The following is a 22,359-nucleotide window of genomic DNA, read 5'->3' on the forward strand; positions in this document are numbered from 1 at the left end:
CGTCCTGCCCACCAAACCCCCCTGAGTCAGTCCCTAAGACTCTTTTGGGTTTCTTAAACCAACAACAAAGGTCGAGGGCACAACCTCACAAATCTCAAAAATATTTGCTTGGGCCATTATCATTGGGCATGCCCTGGCAGAATATATGATTTCTTGGAGTTTTCCGTCCGTGAACGTTAATGATGAGACAAACACTGTTCTTTCACTAACAGATTGATTAATTAATTAATTGATGGATTAATTGATTGATTGATTGATTTATTAACTTAAAACATTTTTTGGGGCTTTTACACTTTTATATAAGACAGGACAGAAGCTGGTGACAGGAAAGCAATAGGAGAGAGAGACGGGGAAGAATCGGGAAATGACCCTAGCAAGAATCGAACTTGGGTCCTCAGTGTAACAATATGGTGCCTTGGCCATTTGAGCCACAGCTAAGGCCTCTTTCACTCACAGTTAGTAGCTGAAGTCATTTACAACTGTGTTTAAATAATGCTGACAGAAATTGACCAACTGATATTGACCATAAATTTACACATCCTGATCATAGAGATTTGAATGGCTATCATTTGCACCATTCCAACAGTGAAACGCAAAACATTATTACTAAAGTAGTACACACTATGACATTACACAGAGACGTAATACATAATAATAATACTAATAATAATAACAATGATGATGATGGTGATACTATGTCATTACCATTGTGGTTCTATACATTTAAAACAGAGCTTTATGTCACATTAAAAATACCCATCTTCAGCGCTGTTTTTTGCCTGTACTTGTGGTACTAGGGGTTGTATGTTAAAGGTCAGTGAGTACACGAGGTCAGTGAGTTGCTGGACTTGACTTGCAGGGGCAAATGCCCTGCCCAGGCAAAATACAGACATGGGGCCCTTCTGAATTACTTTCGCTGGTATTTACCATGGCGGGGCTGTCTGTTGGGGCCCCAGGCAGACTGCTTAGTCTCCTTGTTGGTAAAGCAGCTCTGCACAGCTGATGTGTTTGAGCGGCTACCATCAAGGAGTCATGTCTCCTCATCTGTATTGTTAATATTTATGTATATATTTATTTTTAGGGCTATTTTGCCTTTATTTAAGGATCGGCAAATAACCCGGGCCGGAATCGAACCCGGGTCACCAGAGTAGTAATCTAGTGCCCTACCGTTAGGACACAGCAGGGCCCTCATCTGTATGTTGACTCTACCTCATATTACTGTAATGTCAGAGAAAGATTTTCAAGGAATTTATTGATGACAAGGACGAACAAGTGGTTGATAAAGCCATGTCTTGTGAAAATGAATCCGGCGGCTCTCTTCCAGATTTGTGTGTGGAGCCAAGCTGAGCTTTGCAGAACCAGTATCTGGCGAGGGCAAGGTTATATGATGACGACGCAATATGGTGGCCTTTGCGAATGTGTAGCCTAACCAAAAAAATGAGGAAGAACTACTATTGTTACCTGGATCCAGCTTCAGAAATTGGAAGGGGGAGGTGGGGGGACAACAAAAAAGAAAACTACTCTCTGGGCATGTTCACATAACACAGATGATTCCAGTAATGAGTGGATTTTTTTTTCTGTGTGGTGATTTCTTTGTATGCTCATCAGGATGAGCCAGTTCTGAAAACAGTTGGATCCAAAACGTGGCAAGGGATTTGCATGGAGATGAGACGGCTGCTGATGGCAGGATGGGGCCCGAAAGGATGGCAGAATGACGGCAGATTAAAGCTGAATTTCCCAGACACAAAGCACATCTAAGCAAGCTGCCTCAAAGTCTCATTCACACTTTCATTTTTATTTAGGTCTATTTACTAAATGTTGTTGTGTATTTTTAAATGAAACTATAAGTATGTAAATGCGCCTCTGATGGTTTAAAAAAAAAAATTATAGGTTGTCACATAATGCACCATGTTCTTACATTGACATTATGAAAAAAAAATGCTCCCACATTTTGTGATAACCTCTGCATTAAGTAATTGAGAGAACAATGCTATTGCAAATTCTATTAAAGAAATTCATTACAAAATGCCTGAATGATTACAAAATGCATACCCTTTCCGATCCATAAAACCAACAAGTCTGGATTTAGGCCGTCTGCTTCGTTTGGCTGCTTTATATTTGACGCTTGAGAAACTCAAAGCCCCTCTCTAAAGACATATGAATGGATGGATGACCACCTCATGAAAGGCATTATGTGGGGAGACATGGCAGTGCAGAGGGAGACTCAAGACCCACTGGTGAAACAGAGAACAATGGCACTTTGACACTCTGAAGAATCCAAATTGAAGTTGCGTTCAATACATTTATTACGAAATGCATACATTTTTGGCACATTGTTACTATTTATTACATGATTGCTTAATGCGGTGATATTCCATAATGCATTGTCACAAAAGCAAAAAACCCAAGGTTGTCCAAAAGCTCAAAAGGCCATGTTATATTCTTTAAGAGACATGCCCTTAGTGTCCTTTCAGGAAGTCCAGAGACCAGGATTTCCAGTAACATGGGTGTCAGGCAACAGCTCACATGGTAGAGTTTGTACGTAAGCAAAGTGACCCTCCTCAAGAACCTCTTCAAGCACACAGGGGTCAGATAATATGGCCTCTGTAGAGCTGCCAACCGGTATCTCTGCGACACAAAGGGTCCCTTGTGAGGGGGGTCAGAGGTCTCTTTCCTTTGGTCAACTGTCTTTCTCCCCTGACATCAGACTAGAGCTGAGGCCAGAGAGAGGGCCCCGGGGAAGACCAGTCAACCGGTGATGACACATGGAGACTCTCCAATCAAATCACATGTCACAGTGTGACAGGAGTCAACATAGTGAGTCTACTCTTCTCCTACACACATACAACATAAAGGGAATACATGAATGATAGAATGACTTATGCAAAGTATCCTCTTCACAAGTGGCTGACTGGATTAGCCTCAGGCTGGATTGTTGGCTGAATAAAGTCTGGAAAACATCCCACTGACAGAACGCCCCCAGCAGTGGAATCAGCAAGTGTCCTCTCCATACTGCTGGACAGAGCTGTGACAAAAGGAGACAACTCACTGTGATGACCTCTTTCATTGGTGCCCAATTTCTTATCTTGATTTTAGACATTTGGATTTTCTATTCTCTTTGTATATACTTATACTTTGTATATACTTTGTATAAGTGTTTATTTTATCCCCTTTAATGCTTCCCTTTTTGTACCCATTTATCTATTTTACTATTACAAATCTTTTCTTTGCTTTATTTACTTTCATTATCCTATTTTAGTTGTGCGTTATAAATGTATTCATGCTTTGTGTTACTCTTGCTGCTCTGACCTGTTTTCATGTGAACCAACCTTGGGAATTTGAAAAGGCTCTTAAAATAATATTTATTATTATAATTATTATTAATGCTTTATAGGCCTATATAAGCTTTTACACCTTTATTATTCAGATAGGACAGTGAGAGAGACAGTAAAAGAGTGGGAAGAAAGAGATGGCGAGGGATCGAGAAATTTCTTCTTACTGGAATCGAACCCTGCCTCTGCAAAACTGCAGGGTGCACCAGCCCGCTGAGCGTTGTGACATCACCCCCAGTGGTGTCCAACCTCTGGAGTAAAGGAGCAGTCAAGGCTACCATAACTGGGTGGTCCACATTGGTAGGAATGTGGAATTCTGTGCACAGAATGTATGGGTAGGCCCAAACTAGCAAGGTACTGAACCTAGAAGCCTGATGTAAGAAGTTGGTAGTAACTGTCTTTCTCATTTGTTTGCTAATGTGAAATTCATGGAAAATAGAAAGAGAGAGAAGGGAGAGAGAAAAAGAGAGAGAAGGGAGATATGAGAGAAAGAGGAGAATAAGAAAGAGAGGAAAGGGGGGGAGAGAGAGAGAGCGGAGAATAAGATAGAGAGGAGAATAAGAGAGGAGAGAGGGAGAGGGAATGGAGAGAGAGGAGAGCAAGAGACAGAGAGACAGTGTAAAAGAGAAAGAGGGAGAGAGCGAGTGAGTGCTGGCTGATGTCTGCATGTGACTGCATGAGGGTAGCACACTGTGGCATCATGTGTCTCCTGGCCCACATCAGCACGCTCTCTCTGATGCCTCATCACACCACTGTAAAACATTGCAAACCAGTTCAATGTAAAAAAGTAAGTTGCCCGTAAAAAAGTAAATTAATACAACTCGAGACTTGAAGCTTTCTCAAGTTGAGTTAACTTACAAACTTAATGCAGCAGGGCAACTTCACTTTTTACATTTAACTGGCTGCAATGTTTTACAGTGACATCACACAAACCTCATGCAGATGAGAGTAACCACGTAAACCAGCCAGCCACCACAATAACACCAGCCATTGTGCTTCTGCTCTCAGCTGTCTTTGGTACTGTAATGATTCACTGGGCTCCCGACAAGCTATAAAGGGGTCTGATTTACATTCTTTGGGATTAAGTCACATAAGGTACAGTATGCCACAGCGTGTAACATTATTTGCAATGTATTGAGGACCGAATTTTTGGGACCCTCCTATCCTATCTGGGCCCGGGACAACTGACCTCTTTTCCCCCACCTTATCCCTGTCAGTTTCCCTGGTTAGGATTAGGAACAGGATGTACGTAGAGTGTAAGTACAGTAGAGTACAGTATACCACATGTGGGTATACTAAGAAAGAACCTAAAATAAATTGTTTGAAGTCCCTACACTGTAGAGATCAGAGCATCTGAGAGCTCCACTGGTGATTTTTTAAGAATGCTGTTTTGGCAACCGAAAAAGTAGCGGGACCTGAGTAGAAACGCAGTACGGATTGGAGCCCTTAGGATGCGCTGATTTGTAACAATCCTGCCGGAGATGTCCACTGGGCCGTGAAGAAATCAGTTCCGGGAACACACAGGTCTTGTGGTTAGGTTGCATGCCGGAGGTCTTTGTGTGTGTGTGTGTGTGTGTGTGTGTGTGTGTGTGTGTGTGTGTGTGTGTGTGTGTGTGTGTGTGTGTGTGTGTGTGTGTGTGTGTGTGTGTGTGTGTGTGTGTGTGTGTGTGTGTGTGTGTGTGTGTGTGAATTAATGTGTGTGAGTAAGCAGCCAGAGGGGGTAGGAGGATGACGGTTTGGGTTTGTGGGCCTGTGTGTCTTTGTAAAATAGGGGGACGGTGTAAAAAAGATAAAACAGGGTAAATAAAGACAGAGCTGTGGGCTGTCATAAAACCAAACAGAGAGGAGGATGAAACAGAGCAGAACACATGAGCAGACCACACAAAGCAAAATAGCAAGGCAGAAGTAAGGCATACAGATAAAAAAAAAGTCAGCTTCAACACTATTTTTCTGCTCCCACTTATTTATTTATTTTTTTCATGACGTTTTGGATGAAAACCCCTCTTCAGACATGACTGTAGCTGACTTAAATTGTTTTTCAAAATCTGGTTATTTGGGTTGTCCCGCTTCCAGGTCAGGTGTAAGGCATACAGCACAAATGAGTGTCCAAGAGAAAGATGTGCACAGGAAAGGTACGAAACAATTTTCAACTGGAGCTAAATAGTATTCTCAACGTGGCCGTTTCTTAATTCAGTAAGAATATCAGTCAGCATATCAGTCTCCCCCCAGGCCTCAGACCACTGCTCCACTTCTCAGCCTCCCCACCACAACTCCATGGATATCCATAGGCCATGTCCTCCCATACGCCCCTTTACCACAGCACCATGCCCAAGACCCACAGACTCCTCTTCAACACTAGACTTTCCTTCTACCAGCTCAATAGTTTACATTTGGAGACATTTGTGATGAAGTTGAAGTATTTTAGGCCGAACATATAGACATTGGGCCCTTTTGAGCTATGTTTGCTAGAATTTACTATAGCAGGGCTTCAACAGAGGACATATTTGATGGGGACCAAGGCAATGCCTTTAGTCTGACTATTGGTAACATACAGTAGGCCTATATGACCGACTGGGCCAAGTGTGTTGAGGGGTGAACGTTTTCAAGTGTTACAGATGCTAAGACTTTACTTGACACAGTCTGATGGACTGTGACCCAGAGGTGGTTGTACCTACAGTGCCATTGGAAGTTTGGGCACCCTTTTGGAAAATCATTACATTGGTTTATTTCTCGTTGCGCTTTTAAAGTAGCAACTTCCTTTTAACATATGTTAAACTGTAGGGAAAGGGAAACATTTTAGCAGTAGAAGAATGTTCATAGGTCTTATAGAAAGATTTTTATGTGGATTTAAACAAAAATATGTGTGTGCATAAACATGGGCACCCCAAAAAAGCTTCTTGCTATACAAGAAGACAAGTTCCAACTGCCTGGTGCTACTGAATAGTTGCCAATTATTCTATCCAGAACCCCTCTAATTCAGTTATGTTACTCATCTGTCTTCTTTAGACATCCTGGTTCAAATAAATTCATTCTTTTTCAATGATGGTGATATCTCAAGATTGGTATGACTATTTCAAGACATTGTACTTGTTGTTTTGCATTAACTCATTGTTGAATTCTGATCAGTGCAGTGCAAACAATGTCCTGCTGGAAAGTCCAAACTCTGCTCAGCTCTAATTTTGTGATGGACACTTGAACATTCTTTTAAAAAATATGCTATTTGAAAATAATTAGTGAGGCCCTTAACTGTAATACGTTTTACAATGTGTATACTATCCACGCAGACCTATAGTAGGGTGTGTTTTAGACCAGAGGTCATAGAATTTATGGGTGCATTTATGGGACCACACTATGATTTCCCAAAATGCTTTTTAGCTTGTCCAGATAAGCTTTCTGCATAAGTTTAACAACTTATTTCTGATGGATACACAGGAAAGCCTTTTTATTCATCACCCATCCAATTAGCTTTTGCCTTGTGAAAAGTATACGTGGAAAGACCCATGTCTAAGTCTGCACTATCAGCAGCTATGGTCTTGTAATTCTATGGAGGTGTTAGTGTGCCTGTTACAATTCTTACCATCCTTTAGCCATGGCCTTTTTAATTATTTTTCAACAAACTACAGTTTGTCCAGAGCCCAGCATATTCCACTCTCCAAGACAGAACTTAGGACAAGCCTCGTCTGCTATTTTGTATGATAAATAACATTTTAATGACCAATCATGTCTGTCTTGGTGACTGAAGGGATTCCAAAGTCATTAAAACCAGTTTGTGCGGCAAAGGTGAGCTCTACTTCATATTAATGGTATACCTTCTTTGGGGTGCCCATATTTATACGCACGCCTATTTTTGTTTAAATCCACATAAATGTATTTTTAGAACACCTATGAAAATTCTTCCACTGCTGAAATGTTTCTCTTTCGTTACAGTTTAACACATGTTAAAATGAAGTTGCTACTTTAAAAGTTCAACGAGAAATAAACAGATGTAATGATTTTCCAAAAGGGTGCCCAAACTTTCTCATGGCACTGTATAAGTCTAGAGCCCCACCAAATTTGACCATTTGTAGGGGGCCCCCAACTGACAAGGTAAATACCAGCGAAAGTAATTCAAAAGGGCCCCATGCCTCTATTTTGCCTAGGGCCCCCAAAGGGGTAAGAACAGCTGCTGCTGTGACCAGACCGGGCCGAGGCAGAGAATTGGACAGAGTAGACAAAACCACCTGTGGCTGCCCATGCTCCAGTGCTCCTTTCACCCACTGTTGCCATCCTGGCACCACATCACATAACTCCCCCAGTGTGGCCTCCTCTCCCCTCCCCTCCCCTCTCCTACCCCAATCTCCTCTCCTCCACCTACAATCTCCTCTCCTCTCCTCTCCTCTCCCTCCCATCTCCTCTCCTCTGCCCCATCTCCTCTCCTCTCCTCCTTCTCCTCTCCTCTCCTCCTTCTCCTCTATCCCCATCTCCTCTTCTCTCCTCTTCTCTCCTCTACCCCCATCTCCTCTTCTCTCCTCTACCCCCACATCTCTCCTCTCCTCTCCCCTCCTCTCATCTACACCCCCATTTCCTCTCCTCTGCCCCCATCTCCTCTCCTCTGCCCCTTCCCCAATTAGCTAGTGGGCAGGCGGTGTAAGCATGAGGAAAGCACCTGACCAGCTGCAGAGTACACACAGAGTACAGTACTCTCCAGCATTTAATTTCTCACAAGAGAAAAGACAGGGGCTGGCTGGGGGGCAAAAAGTTAATACGCATAAGAATGCCGGTGATTTTCTTTTTTTTCTTCATCTCTCCCTCTCTCTCTCAGCTTTTGAGGCATCGTGATTTAAGCCATCATAAAACACGAGATGTTTGACTCGCCGCCCCATTCATCCCCCCCCCCCCCCCCCCCCCTAACCATACGCACATCATCAGCCATTCCACACACAACTGTAATCCCTCCAGCAGGAGAGTATCATGTGAGATTACATCTTTTTGACGTCAACATGTGAGTTAGTGTGTGTGTATGTGTGAGTGTGTGTGTGTGTGTGTGTGTGTGTGTGTGTGTGTGTGTGTGTGTGAGAGAGAGAGAGAGAGAGAGAGAGAGAGAGAGAGAGAGGGAGAGAGGGGCAGGGAGGAGGGGGGGGGTGTTGGGGATCAGACGTAGTTGAACTTTGACAGGCAGTTTCACGTTTTCCCCCCTTCTCTTTACTACTATTTTGCGGTGGTAAACATGGAAGAATGTGGTGTGTGTCTGTGTCGGGAGGAGAGGGGAGGGTGAGCATGTGGACTGACTCAGCTGAGAGGGGACTGCGTCTTAGGCTCTCACACCTCTCACTGTACACACACATCACATCAGCTCCACGCTTTGAGCAGCACGTGAGGGTTAGCCGAGAAGGGGGAGGGAGGGAGGGAGGGAGAGAGGATGGAAGGAGAGCTTAAGCATGAGCAGTATATATGTTATTATGACAAGTGAGGGGAGGGAGGGAGAGAGAGAGGGGGGGGGGGTAGCAAGAGAAACAGACTGGGAGAAAGTGTGTGTGTGTGAGAGAGAGAGATTTGTTTGTTTACATTTATGGCCAATTAAGCAGTTGTGACTAATTCATGGCCAGTACAGGTAATAAAATTCACTTGACGAGAACTGGAAGGAGAGCTTAAGCATGAGCAGTATGGTCAGAAACGTAGGCCACTGACTCTTAGGTCCTGAGCACTCCTCATATCCTTTTCCTCATTGTCACAGTCTTACCTCGATGCTTTTTAAAAAGTTAGCTGGCTCTTTTTGGTTTGTTCTGCTTCCCTCTGTCTCCCTCTTTTTTTGTTCTTCCAGTTGCATTTTATGTGGCGTGGGGGGTTGGCTGGGGTTATTTTTGTTGTTCTTTGTGAGTAAAGCTAAACAATATGAAGGGATATGTTGTATATTGACATCCTGTAAAATGCCTATTTCCTTCAATAAACATTGTGCATTAAAAAAACATGAGCAGTAAACTACTAAATACTATGAAAGCCATAAAGTGGGCAAAGTGGGTAAAGTGGGTGACTGGACTGTCACTGAGGTGAAGTTAAGGAGTTGAGGAGTTGGGAACGTCGCCGGCGGTGCAGGTTGTGGTGGTGGGCAGAGCCTGTGGAGGCAATTACCAAGGATTTCATTAATCCCACATCTCCCAATGCCAGAGGAATGCAGCCGCTAGCTGCGGCGCAGAGCAAGGCGGAGACTCTCACATTAGCCATTCTTAGTGACACTGATGTCCGACGACATTGGAGAGCTTTTATCGGCAAACCAAAAGCCGTTTCTTTTGGACTTCAAGTGCATGATCTGATGGGATGAGTTAACAGAGCCCCAATCCCAGGCATTGAATGCGCCTTTGGCCCAATTTCCTCCTATTAAATCTGAGTTTAGAATTTTGATGATTACAATTTGTCGACATTACCAGTAGTGTTGCACCGATACCGATACCAGTATCGGTGGATCGGCACTAAAATGGTGGTATCGGTATCGGCGAGTACCAACAAATAGGGCACCGATACCATTTGCAGGTGCTTGTATGACACTTAAACAGCCTTGAAATTAGTTATTTCATAGAGGTATTTAAAAAGTATAAAAAGTTTTGCTGGATTCACTTTGTATTAGTCTTTTTCCTGTTTCACAAAGGTAGGCAGCAGCCTGACAAAGCCATGCAATGATTGTATATCCAAGTAGTATGCACTACAGCCCTTCATATACATTTCAAATAGGGTGGTATCGGTATCGATATGGTATCGGTATCGGCCGATACTGCACAGCCAGGTATCGGGTATCGGTATCAGGGCCAAAAAATGGTATTGGTGCAACACTACCTGTAATTACCAGTCACTTAATTCACACCAAATGATGCCACCACCAGGTCATCATGCTTTGGACAAACAGATCACGACTCAGGGAAATTAAATTATATTTGGTTTAAATTTATTAACAGAAATGAATTTATTAACATTTATTATTACATGTGAATTAGACATTTAATGAAGGCATGGCACAATCATATTTTTTTTATGTACATTCCATAATGGACAACAGTGCATACACCCTTGTCTTAGACCAACGGGAGAGGCAGGATAGACAGTGATAGACAACCTAAAAATGAAACCAGAAGCCAAAGCCCACCTCTGGGTTTCGGATCAAGTCGACTCAAGAAACGGCGAAACCTTCATATCTTTTTGTTTTCTTAAAAAAAGGTTCTTATAAAGAAACAATGCTATTGAAAAAAATGTGAAGGAGAGGAAACATAAAACACTGTAATAATACTCTCGTCTTTTTGTTGAACAATACGGTCCACATACATCATTTCTCACGCTCACACTCACACACACACACACAGTGCTAGGCCACCCGTCCAGGCCCTTTGTTTTTGAATGACTGCAGGAACAGTCATGAACATGAAAATCACATGTGCAGCCGATTTTTTTTTTGCCTCTCCTCTCCTTTCGTGTCCTGTTCCTACACACTTAACAATAATAAAAAAAAAATCTATATGCTTGTGTTTTACATTATGTATTTATTTGTTTATCCTCTTCCTAAAACGTCTCCTCTCCAGCTTACGGTGCTTTTTTTTAAAGCTAATTGCACATATTTTTTTTCAACGATACATTAAAGCAGTGATGGGCAACCTGTATTCCGAAGCTACAATCCAGTGCCACATATTCCAAATGACCGGACAGGTAAAATCATTGCCATTCGTTTGGAATGTGTGGCAATGGATTGTAGCTTCTGAATTCAAGCGGTCCATCACTGCATTAAGGAAAAGGGCCCCTTTTATGAGCGTCAGCATCAGTGGCCCGTTTAATGCCTAAGCGTCCGCTTCAGTGGCCCGTCAGGTAGTCCTGCGTGGAGTCCGAGGCGAACGAGTCGGCGTCTTCGTTGTCGGAATCTTCGCTGCTGTCGTCGGCAGCGGGCTCGCCGGTCAGGGCGATGCGCGCGTAGTCGTCGGTGTCGATGGACTTGCAGAAGTGGATGGCGTACTTGAGCTTCTCCTCCAACACCTGCTTGCAGGAGTAGCGCGGCAGCTTGAGCAGGAAGAAGCAGGTGTAGGACTCGGGCAGGAAGTGGTCCGGAGGGTTGTACTTGTCCAGCACCTAAATGGGGGTGGAGAAACAAGGCCTTGCGTGTTAGTACAGTACGAAGTTCAGCACCTACATGGGGGTGGAGAAACAAGGCCTTGCATGTTAGTACAGTACGAAGTTCATCAAGGCCTTGCGTGTTAGTACAGTACGAAGTTCATCTCAGCAAAAAAACGTGAACTCTGTAGGATACGTTAAAAAAAGCAAAGGCCACTGGTGTGAGGAAGTTCACCTGAACACTGTGGAGAGAAACTGTAAACATGACAATGTAAGAAGGTCATCAGCATTGAAAAGTTCATCACAACAAATCTCAGAGTGTTGGCAATGCCGAAAAAAGCAAAGGGCACTGCTTTGGGGAAGTTCATATACTCGGGGGTAGCTGTGGTGTAATGGTTAAGTAGTAGGACTGTAGATCACAGGGTTGCAGGTTCAATCCCCAGCCTTACCAGTCCCTTTCTCCCTCCTTGGCTGAAGTGCCCTTGAGCAAGTCACCTAACCCCATATCGCTCCAGGGACTGTAACCAATACCCTGTAATAACTGTACGTCGCTTTGGATAAAAGCGTCAGCTAAGTGTAATGTCATGATCAGGACCTGAACAGCTCACAACAAAATGAAAAGAGTTACGTTACAGCACTCAGAGTCAGCACAACTCAGCTTCTGTGCAGTTAAGCAGAACCTGAACACAGTTTAAAAATAAAGGCCTTGCTTATTTAGAAAGAAGTTGAAAACAGCAAAAATGTGCACTCTTTCCAGGTTACATTTGAAGAGACAAGTGTCACTGGTTTGAGGAAGTTGATGTACTTGCCTAGGACCTGAACACGGTGGAGAGAAACATGAACATGCTCATCAGCACTGAGAAGTTCATGACCGCGAACCTTGGACTGTTATTTGTAGGCACATGGCACAATTCAGCCTAAGCGTTTAAGTGGCAAGTACCAGCCATAACAGTGAGTGAGGTTGGCAGGGTCGCTGACAGGTTTTCCCGAGCCCGGGACAAAGTCTTCTGAAAGGGCCCCCCACCTAATACATATCATGTAATGGGGACCCATTTCTGGGGGCCCTCTCTCCCTGGGCCAGGGACAACTGACCCATTTGTCCCCCACTTCTTAGCTTCCCTGGAGGGCCGTGCTATGTTCAGGACATTGCAATCGTAGGGGTAGATGGAGGAGAGCACTGGGCACTCACTACCCCCACCCACCAGTTGGTTTCAGGAACCCTGTGGACCATGGTTTCCCTGGTCTGCATGGCTATAAATCAGTGAGAGGTTCATCATTGTAAAACTCTGACTTACAGTGTGTAGGCAACACTAAAAAGTAGAGACTATTGATTGATTTGCTGAATGAAGCAAATGTCAGCAAGCTAAATCAACAAAGCCATCACCGTATGTTTTGACTCACGGCTCAATATGTAAGGACTGAAGTTGAGCCTTCAGACAAAATTCACAAGAGTCCCAGATTTTTGGTTGGTTTGACAAACACGCTGGTAAACAAGCTCCATAACACCTTCCTTATTCAAATGATAAAAGAGGAAAAGAATGTGGAAACTCGTCCTCCTTGTTACCATGGTGACTGCTCAGCAGCATTCATGGGGAAAAAGGAGCTCAGATGAATCCTTCAGCTGTAAGCTTCAGCTCTCTGTATTTTGACTGGATAATAACAGTAAAACATTTTACGCCTTCCATGATATCCAAAAGACACCGCAATCCAATCTATTGTATCTTTTTAATTATTCAGCTTTTCTTGTGATATTATTTATTTATGTCAGTGGTAAATATTAACCTGATCTGTAGTAGACAAGGGGTTGCTTTCAGTGTGGCGTGACAGTAACAGGTATTCTATTGCATTCAATTGAAGTATATTTTACAGCACTGCTGCAATGTTGAAGGGGCAGAGGCCGTAACCCATAGTGAGATGTCGAGTGAAATCGACCGAAAGAGAACCCACCTGCACGACAAAGTCCCGTCCGCGGAAGTCGGCGATGGTCCTGGGCAGGCGCGTGCGGCCCCAGACGAAGCGCAGGAAGAGCGAGCGCTCAGTGTTGGAGAAGGACTCCATGACCTCCCAGAACCACTGGATCAGGGGCGCCGTGGGCTCCACGCCCTTATACGTGGCCACCGACTTCAGCAGGTGCAGAGGGATGTCTGGGCTTCCACACACCTGGAGGATGAGGGGAGGAAGAGATAGATTACATTACACTACATTACATTACACTTACAGTAGCTGAGGCTTTCTTTATCCAAAGCAACTTACAGTTATTCATTTTCAGGGTATTGGTTACAGTCCCTGGAGCAACGTTAGGGGTTAGGTGCTTTGCTCAAAGGCGCGCCATGGATGGAGGTGTAGGGAGAGGTTAGGTAGATGGATGTAGAGAGGCAGGCAGGGATGGGTGGATGGATAGATGAAGACACGGGTGGATGAATGGAAATGGAAGGATGGACGGATGTGGAGAGGAATGATGAATGAGAGGATGGATGGATAGACGTGAGGATGGAAGGATGGATAGATGGATGGAAGAGAGGGATGGAGGGAGTACAGGAATGGGTAAGAAAAGGGAAAGGGGTGAAAAGAAGTGAACGAGAAAGCGTTGAAACGTTTACAAAAGATAAAATGAAGAAGATGAATGGAAGTGAGGACTGAAGTGTTATGGCAAACTGCCTTTGTAGTAGCAAGTAGTGGCGCTTGTGCGGTGGCCATAAACTGCATGTGAACTCCTGCTCGCATGTGGAGATATGCGTAGACAGTGGTAGCTAGTAGCTATGGTAAACAGCATGGTGTGGAGTTGAAGAGTTCAGCAGATCTGCCTGCAGATGGCCAGCCACTCATGGGGGTTTAAATGCAGGGCTTCAAACTCTCTTCCCATACTGGGTGTGTGTGTGTGTGTGTGTGTGTGTGTGTGTGTGTGTGTGTGTGTTTTGTCCTGTTAGAAAAGGAGTTTGTGTATGCGTGTGCACAATCATGTCCCATCTTAATGTGTGTGTGTGTGTGTGTGTGTGTGTGTGTGTGTGTGTGTGTGTGTGTGTGTGTGTGTGTGTGTGTGTGTGTGTGTGTGTGTGTGTGTGTGTGTGTGTGTGTGGTTTTGTCCTGTTAGAAAATGAGTTTGTGTATGCGTGTGCATGATCCAAGTCCATTCTTAATGTATGTGTGTGTGTGTGTGCATGATAAAGAGCCATCTTAAAGTGTGTGTGTTTCTGTATGTGTTTATTTTTAATTTCCATTTAATGTGAGTGAGAGAGAGAGCGAGAGAGAGCGAGCGAGCGAGCGGGCGCGTGAGTGTGTGTGTAACTGTGTGTGTGTGTGTGTATTCTCACCATGGTCTCCAACTCGTAGCCGGTGAAGAGCGAGAGGAGGGGCACGGGGACCACGCGGGCCATGCCCTCCCTCACAGCAGCCACCTGCTCATCAAACTCATGCAGCCTGCAGGGCACACACACACACACACACACACACACACACACACACACACACACACACACACACACACACACACACACACACACACACACACACACACACACACACACACACACACACACACACACACACACACACACACACACACACACACACACACACACACACACACACACACACACACACACACACACACACGCAATCAGAGAGGAGGTCATACACACAGACATAATATAACGGCACAATACCGTATGAGGCTAAACAAACACATACAGATCTTAGCAAGCAAACTCATGCAACCGGGAGAGGAAACACGGCAAAACGCGGGTAATCACAGAGGTGTTAACACACACACACATAATAAAAACCAAAATACTGTGCACACAGAATGACGCACATAGACGTAGCCATCAGAAATATGTTAATACACTTGTGTGTGCACACCCACACACAAACACGACTGAACTAGAGGAGAGTTCAAACTTTGCTCACTGCCCTACTAACAGAATTGCACCCGGACTTGAGGTGTGTTGAGGGCCGTGTGGCAAAAACCGGGCATTATGTCAACTAGAGTTTGCCCTTCTCAAACGCACACGCACGCGCGCGCACACACACAGACACACAAACAGACACGAGGGGACAAAAAAACGCGCGCACACGCACACACACAACCAGACACGAGGGGACAAAAAAAACGAGTAGACACACACACACACACACATACAAACAGACACGAGTACACACACACACACACACATACACACACACACACACACACACAAACGCACACGCACACACGCACACACACTTTACACTTTGGAAATGGCAAATGCTTTTATCCTCAGCGACTGAGAGTACACGACACAAATGAAGCAACAAATGCAGCAATGCATATTCACACAGGTTAAAAAAAGGCCTCAAGTGCAAGAACACAGAGCTACAACACAGTCTGAACTAAAATACACTATAACACATTAACAACCGCAAAGACAGAAACAGCTCAAGCTGCTGTGAACACACAGCCTTGTCTCGCGCTTGTTCGCTTTCAGTCTCTCTCACACACACACGCACACGCGCACGCGCACGCGCACGCGCACACGCACACACGCACACACTCCTCATACTGACAAGTTTGCAGGCTCATGGATTCTTTCTAACACACTGGCGCAAGCAAAAAAAAAAATCCCCACCCATTCCCAAGTGAAGTAAACAAAAAAAAACATTAATTATATTCACAAATAATCAAATAAATAAATAACTACTCAGACGCTCAGCCCAGCCCCAGACATGAGGCCCGAGCTAATAATAACAAGCTGCTAGCAGCCCCCCGTCATCAAGTGAAACACTCCACTCCACTCCACTCAGCTCAGCTCAGCTCAGCTCCCAGACTGGAGAGCTGCACTCCACACGTCAACACAGCACTCAGATGACAGACGGACACCAAGTACAGGGCTCAGAGAAGTCAACAGGGTGCGTGTGTGTGTGTGTTTGTGTTTGTGTGTGTGTGTGTGTGTGTGTGTGTGTGTGTGTGTGTGTGTGTGTGTGTGTGTGTGTTGATGGACTAATTTACCTCCTGTATGCATAATCAATGAGCGTACATATAGTACTAAAGGTGTGTTTTATGTGCGTGCTTGTCAATCCATGTAGTAAGAAGCGTTACTATATGCATGCCCATGAATGTATGCGAGACTTCCTCTGGGTGGTCATGTATGCACTTGTGAGCACGCATATATGCGTGTGCTCGCTTGCAGCATATCTCAAATGTAGTTGATTTCCGGGCACACATAATGTGCGTGGTTCTCCAGGCTGATGTGGGTTGGAGTGCTTGGAGTGAGATAGAATTGGCGTGCGTAAGAGTATGAGAGGTCTCATCTAGACTTGTGTATGTGCATGTGTACAGTATGTGTGTGTGTGTGTGTGCATGTGTATGTGCGCGCGCGCGTGTGTGTGTGTGTGTGTGTGTGTGTGTGTGTGTGTGTGTGTGTGTGTGTGTGTGTGTGCATGCGTATGTGTGCGTGTGCGCGCGCGTGCGTGTGTGCGCATGCGTGTGCGTGCGCACGTGTGTGTCCAATCTGTGGTTGATGCAAGTGTATGTGGGGGCATGTTTGAAGTGTGTATATCACACCTGTAATTGATGACGAGGTGCAGTTCTCCATGTTGGACTGCTTGAGGTGTGGATGTGTGTGTGTAGGTGTGTATGAGGTGCCTTATCTGGGCATGTGCGTGTGTGCGTGCATGTGCGTGGATATGAGTGTGTAGGAGTGTGTATGTGTATAGTGTGGTGTGGTGTGTGTCTCACCTGTAGTTGATGGCCAGGCGCACATACTCTGCGCGGTTCTCCAGGCTAATGTGCGAGTGCTTGGAGCTGAGCTGCACCTCCTGGCCGCAGGCGTTGGGGACCGTGAAGGGCAGCGGGATGGCCTCAAACTCCTCCGCCGTCGCCTCGTTATCACGGATATACATCAGGCCCGGGATGAAGTCCTTATCCACCTGGAGGAGGAGGAGGAGGAGAAGAGAGAGAGAGAGAGAGAGAGAGAGAGAGAGAGAGAGAGAGAGAGAGAGAGAGAGAGAGAGAGAGAGAGAGAGAGAGAGAGAGAGAGTGTGTGATAGAGAGATACACAGAGACGGGGAGTGATACAGAGAGTGGGAGGAGTGGAAGAGAGAGAGATATAGAGAGATGGCAGTAGAGAAGGAAAAAAAAGGAGAGATTGAGTGATTGTATGATAGAGGACACAATATAGTGTCACCGTGGCAGAAACAGCAAAGACCCTCAGGCTACTCAATTCCATGCTGAGCGTAATGCTGTTGCATTACCTGTAACAGGGTTTTTTTGTGGTGTGTGTGTGTGTGTGTGTGTGTGTGTGTGTGTGTGTGTGTGTGTGTGTGTGTGTGTGTGTGTGTGTGTGTGTGTGTAGGCGCATATTAATGCTGACACGGAGTAAGGCTTGAACTATGAATTCCAAATGAATTGCATAAGTAAAGATACAACCCAAGGCAAAAAAAAAACATAATTTGAGAGAAAAATGACAATGTCTGCGGTTGTCCAAGAGGACAATCAAGTCTGAGTGTATTTGGGCCAGGATTGAGGCATTATCATCACCTGACTGCAATGTATGTGTGCGCGTCTTCTTGGAAAGTCACATTTACACACACACACACACACACACACACACACACACACACACACACACACACACACACACACACACACACACACACACACACACACACACACACACACACACACACACACACACACGATAAAGTAAGCTCCCTCAGCTCTTGCCCAAAGTTATCACAAAAGGTTACCCAGGAAATCTACTCGGCACAAGACCACAAGAGAAAGAGCAGTTGAACAACAGGCGCTCTGTGAGCGGGAGCCATCCTCTGCTGTTAACCTCAGTCACAGCGCACCGCCGAGCAACTCATGATTACAGCGAGAGCGCCCCGGGCCTCGCACGTGGAAACACGCATACAATACAGTAGGGCTCACCTCCACAAATACACACACGCGCACGCACACACGCGCGCGCGCACACACACACACACACACACACACACTCCCACAGACAGACAGACAAACACGCACAGTTATGCAGAAGCACACACACACACTCCCGCAGACAGACAGACAGACACATACTTAACCTCCATACTACATAGATCATGTAGTGTACAATTCATTGCTCATAGCAGTGCATTCCTTTTATCTTATAAAGTCGTCAAATGTTCAATTGCAGAAGCAATGCACAGCCTTATCGCTACATCACCACCGCTATGGTTAAGAAGTTGAAATACCCATCCCAGATCCTGTGATGAGAAAATGCACCGCCCCAGGGCACTATTTACTAACAAAGACACACAGATGCACACACACGCACACGCACGCACGCGCACACGCACACACACACAACTTGACAAAAGGTCGCCGAGAAATGTGCTTTCCATTTGGAGGGTTCATTTTTCGTTTTCCCTGTGTCAATCTCAAAGCCCTTTTACCATGGTAGGATGATGCTGAGATCCCCTAAGTGTGTCCACTTCTCTGTAAAGTGGAGTATTCCTGCATATGTAACAGTGTTTCATACCACACAATACTGGGATTCCAGTAGGATTGCATACGTAACAGTGTTTCTTTCCACAGTACAGCCTGCCCCCCCCAAAAGCAGTCTATCCATAAGTACAGTGGTACTACTGAACAGTCAGCTCTCTGACCCTGACCTCTACCAGCCACGAGACAAGGTCAAGAATGCCTCTACTACGTCTTTACAATGGGGGCTGCCGTAGAACTGTTATACATAATTCTGCTTCATACTATGGTACAGTTTAACTTCCCTCTCCCAGAAGCCGCTAATCCATAGCTACAGTGCTGCTGAGGAAAAAGTCAGCTCAGCGACCTTGACCTCAGCCACGAGACAACGTCAAGAATGCAGCGTGTAGTACGGTATGGTATGGCATGTACAGGCCAGTAACGGTCATACACGAATATACCCATGTATGGAGATCACTAGGGATTGGCGCTCGTAATATTTCCCTTTGATCCAGGAGGAAAATGCACTTACTTAAAGAGGGCAAACCCCTGGCTTTCTGACCGACTCTCTAATCTCTATCCAGGAAAAAAAAGAGAAAATATATAAATGCGGAATATGCATAAAAGGATCACTGGGGGGATTGAATACAGTAGCTCACATAACGAGCAAACTACAAATACTCTTATAACCTTTGATCCAGTTGGCGAAAAAGCATTTCTCTGAATGAAAAAGTGTAAAAAAAAAAAAACCTTGCATCTCACGACTCCCACTTAAATCACTAGCAACGATATGAAAAAGTGTTTGCATTTATTTTCCCATTATGTAAACTCTGGAGAAATGAATGCCTTTGACAGTTGCATAATGGTATTCCAGAGACTTGTCATAGCTACCAACCAGTAACACGTGACACTGCCTAACAAAAAAAGAGACAGAATTTTTTTTTAAATAAAATAACTTAAAATTCGATTTCTTGAAGTCAAGAGAAAATGAAGTGTCCTCCATCTGACAGGTATCCTCAGGGGTCCGACGGTGCCAATCAAAAACACAGCACTGTGTCAGACGGGTCATTTCCAGAAGATGGGAAGTTTGTGGCAGATAAATCAACTTAGGTAAACAAAACTGAACATATTGAAGTGTCTGTGTTACAATGGGTTACAATGTCACCAATGTAGCTGGGGAGTCGCGGGTTCGATTCCCTGTGCCAGCAGGAACGACTGTGGCTTGGGTTGATAAACAGCAAAGTCCTTTCCCATGATCCACTTCTGAGGTGACTCAGAATATAACACAAAAGTATACATGCAATTCCTTTTGGGTGGTGAGGTCTTTGAAACATTCACATTCAGTGATTCCTCTCTGCAGTCTGGGAAAGATGCAAGTGAACTGTTGTACCCTAAAATACTAACATATAGTATAAAAATCTACAAGCAAGCTAATGGTAGTTCCCTTCCCCTTACGGTGCCATCCAAAGGCTTCAACTCTGCCTATGGACTGCCTCCAGATTATGCATTTGATGTCTTCCCAGGTGAAAAATCCATTTACTTAAAGTGTACTTTTTTTGACCGTACTTAGTACAAAGTGTACTATTTTCTGCGATTTAAAGTGCGCTTCATTGCACTATTAATGCGCTGAAGCACTACTAAAGCAGTACTTCAGCACACTTGCAGCACACTGAGGATGCTAAATTGACACCGCTTTTGGACAACTTTAAGTGCGCTACAAGCCAGGGTTCACGTTAGCCGGCTGTGGCCGGACATTGGCCGTTTTGCATCATGAATGACCGGCAAAATAAAATGTGACCGGCCAAAATGTCCGACAAAAAATGACTAAAATTAATCAGTAAATAATACTAGCTCATTTTAAATACTGAATGTTACACAAAACACCAGTGACATGAAACTGAACACAGCCGAAAATAGTTATGAAGAGCCTATGTAAATGAACGTGTCATAGTCTAAACCGCACGCAATAGTGTTGCTTGCGCTCTCGTCCCCCACGGCGGTCTCCCCAATCAAGTTGCTTCCCTATCACTTGACTCACGCTGGCTGATGTCGAGGAACAATTTAGGTTTTTTATTTTATTTTATTTCATCAGTAACACCAAGGGCATTGCGCTTGCAAAACCATTTCATGCCCAGTTGCGAAGTCAAGCCTGGGACCCAATGCGATGGCATGCGCAGCATCGCAGCATCAAATCACTTTCACTTTTACTTCTCCTGAAAAATGGTGGTGGATCTCCAAGTAGGCTAGGCTACAGTCGAGGGTGAATTTATACATTTCAGAGAACGATATGCTCATGAGAAGTCCCAGTAAAAGTCCATGCAGGGCTTTATCACTTTTTTCATCACCGGCCAAAATGGCTAGTGGATGTATCTCACACGCCCACATCTATAGAGCGTCGTACGGAACGTGTAAATTCCCTTGAGAGCGCAGAAACACAACGCAATACAGTTCAAATTTCAGTAGCGTTGTTACCGTTACTGCACAACCATTACAGTCATCACATCGTTACCCAATTTGAGTAGGGAAATCCTCTTCGGGTTTGCTGATAAAACACAATGTTTTCAGTCGATAACTTGGCTAGATAGGCCTATGCCTATGCGTGCAGCACGTTGGCTGGCTGATTTTTTCTCTTTCAGTTCGTTTGAGCTCTCGGGTATGTGAAAGAGAGCGCGCGTTTGCTCCTCGTGCATACAAGCAGCTGGCTCTTTAACACCAGCCAACTGGCCCAATGCTAGTGAAATTTAAGTTTTGCTGGTAGAAAAGACATATTTACTAGCCACTTTGACCCATTAGGGAGTGTGTGTTTGGCTATATGAGGGAAGGTCCGTTAGATATTCTAAATGTCCGGTATTCTGCAATGCAGCCGGCCACTTGTCCGGCCAGTAGGAATTCTAGCGTGAACACTGCTACAAGCATACTTTTGAAAGTATGCTCCAAACACGCTTTTCATGCATTCGTATGGCATTAAAAGTTTGCTTGAGTACACTTCTATAACATCTTATTGTTACTAGAAGTTCAATAAAAGTATATTAACTTCATGCTTCTTTGGACTACATTGGAACATTTTAAGTCTGTAAAAAGTATATCAAATTAAGTATTGTAAATATATAACAGGTATGCTTGAAGTATATTTATAGTACACTCCCAAGTACATGACATGATATAAATGTAATACTACAATCCATGCTGGTCCTCAGAGCTTGTACATTACACACAGTCACATGCCACAGTAGTGTTACAGTATACATGTCTAGCACAACTGACATTTACAATCATTGCATTGTTACAGAGATTTCAGATACACATAGCATTTTGTTTCAATCTTCCTGCAGTTGATCACTTGATTGATCATTAATGATGACCCTTAAGTATTTGTTTGAACAACTAGTTCCAACTTACCTCCCACCATGATATCATGGGAAGTGTGAGCCTATATATACCAGAACATATACGTGACCATCATAATGACACACATAATTTTAGGAACTTTCTGAGTGTAGTGCCATTATGTACCATGGAGAG

The 22,359-nt window shown here is 44.5% G+C and overlaps 1 protein-coding gene across 5 annotated transcripts in view; it reads right to left on the minus strand.

Annotated features, from left to right (window-relative positions):
- Positions 1-10,226: 10,226 nt before the first annotated feature.
- The window catches only part of herc2 (HECT and RLD domain containing E3 ubiquitin protein ligase 2), a 124,218-nt gene continuing 112,085 nt past the window's right edge, over positions 10,227-22,359 (minus strand). For all 5 annotated transcript variants that reach the window (XM_063201519.1, XM_063201517.1, XM_063201516.1 and 2 more), the window contains 4 exons: positions 17,110-17,300; positions 14,708-14,813; positions 13,344-13,556; positions 10,227-11,414 (listed from right to left, as the gene is read on the minus strand). In XM_063201519.1, coding sequence (XP_063057589.1) covers positions 11,142-11,414; positions 13,344-13,556; positions 14,708-14,813; positions 17,110-17,300 — 783 coding nt within the window. In that variant the 3' untranslated portion in view covers positions 10,227-11,141. The remainder of the gene's footprint in view (positions 11,415-13,343; positions 13,557-14,707; positions 14,814-17,109; positions 17,301-22,359) is intronic.

The sequence above is a fragment of the Engraulis encrasicolus genome, chromosome 6 (genome assembly GCF_034702125.1).
Source record: "Engraulis encrasicolus isolate BLACKSEA-1 chromosome 6, IST_EnEncr_1.0, whole genome shotgun sequence".
NCBI lineage: Eukaryota > Metazoa > Chordata > Actinopteri > Clupeiformes > Engraulidae > Engraulis > Engraulis encrasicolus.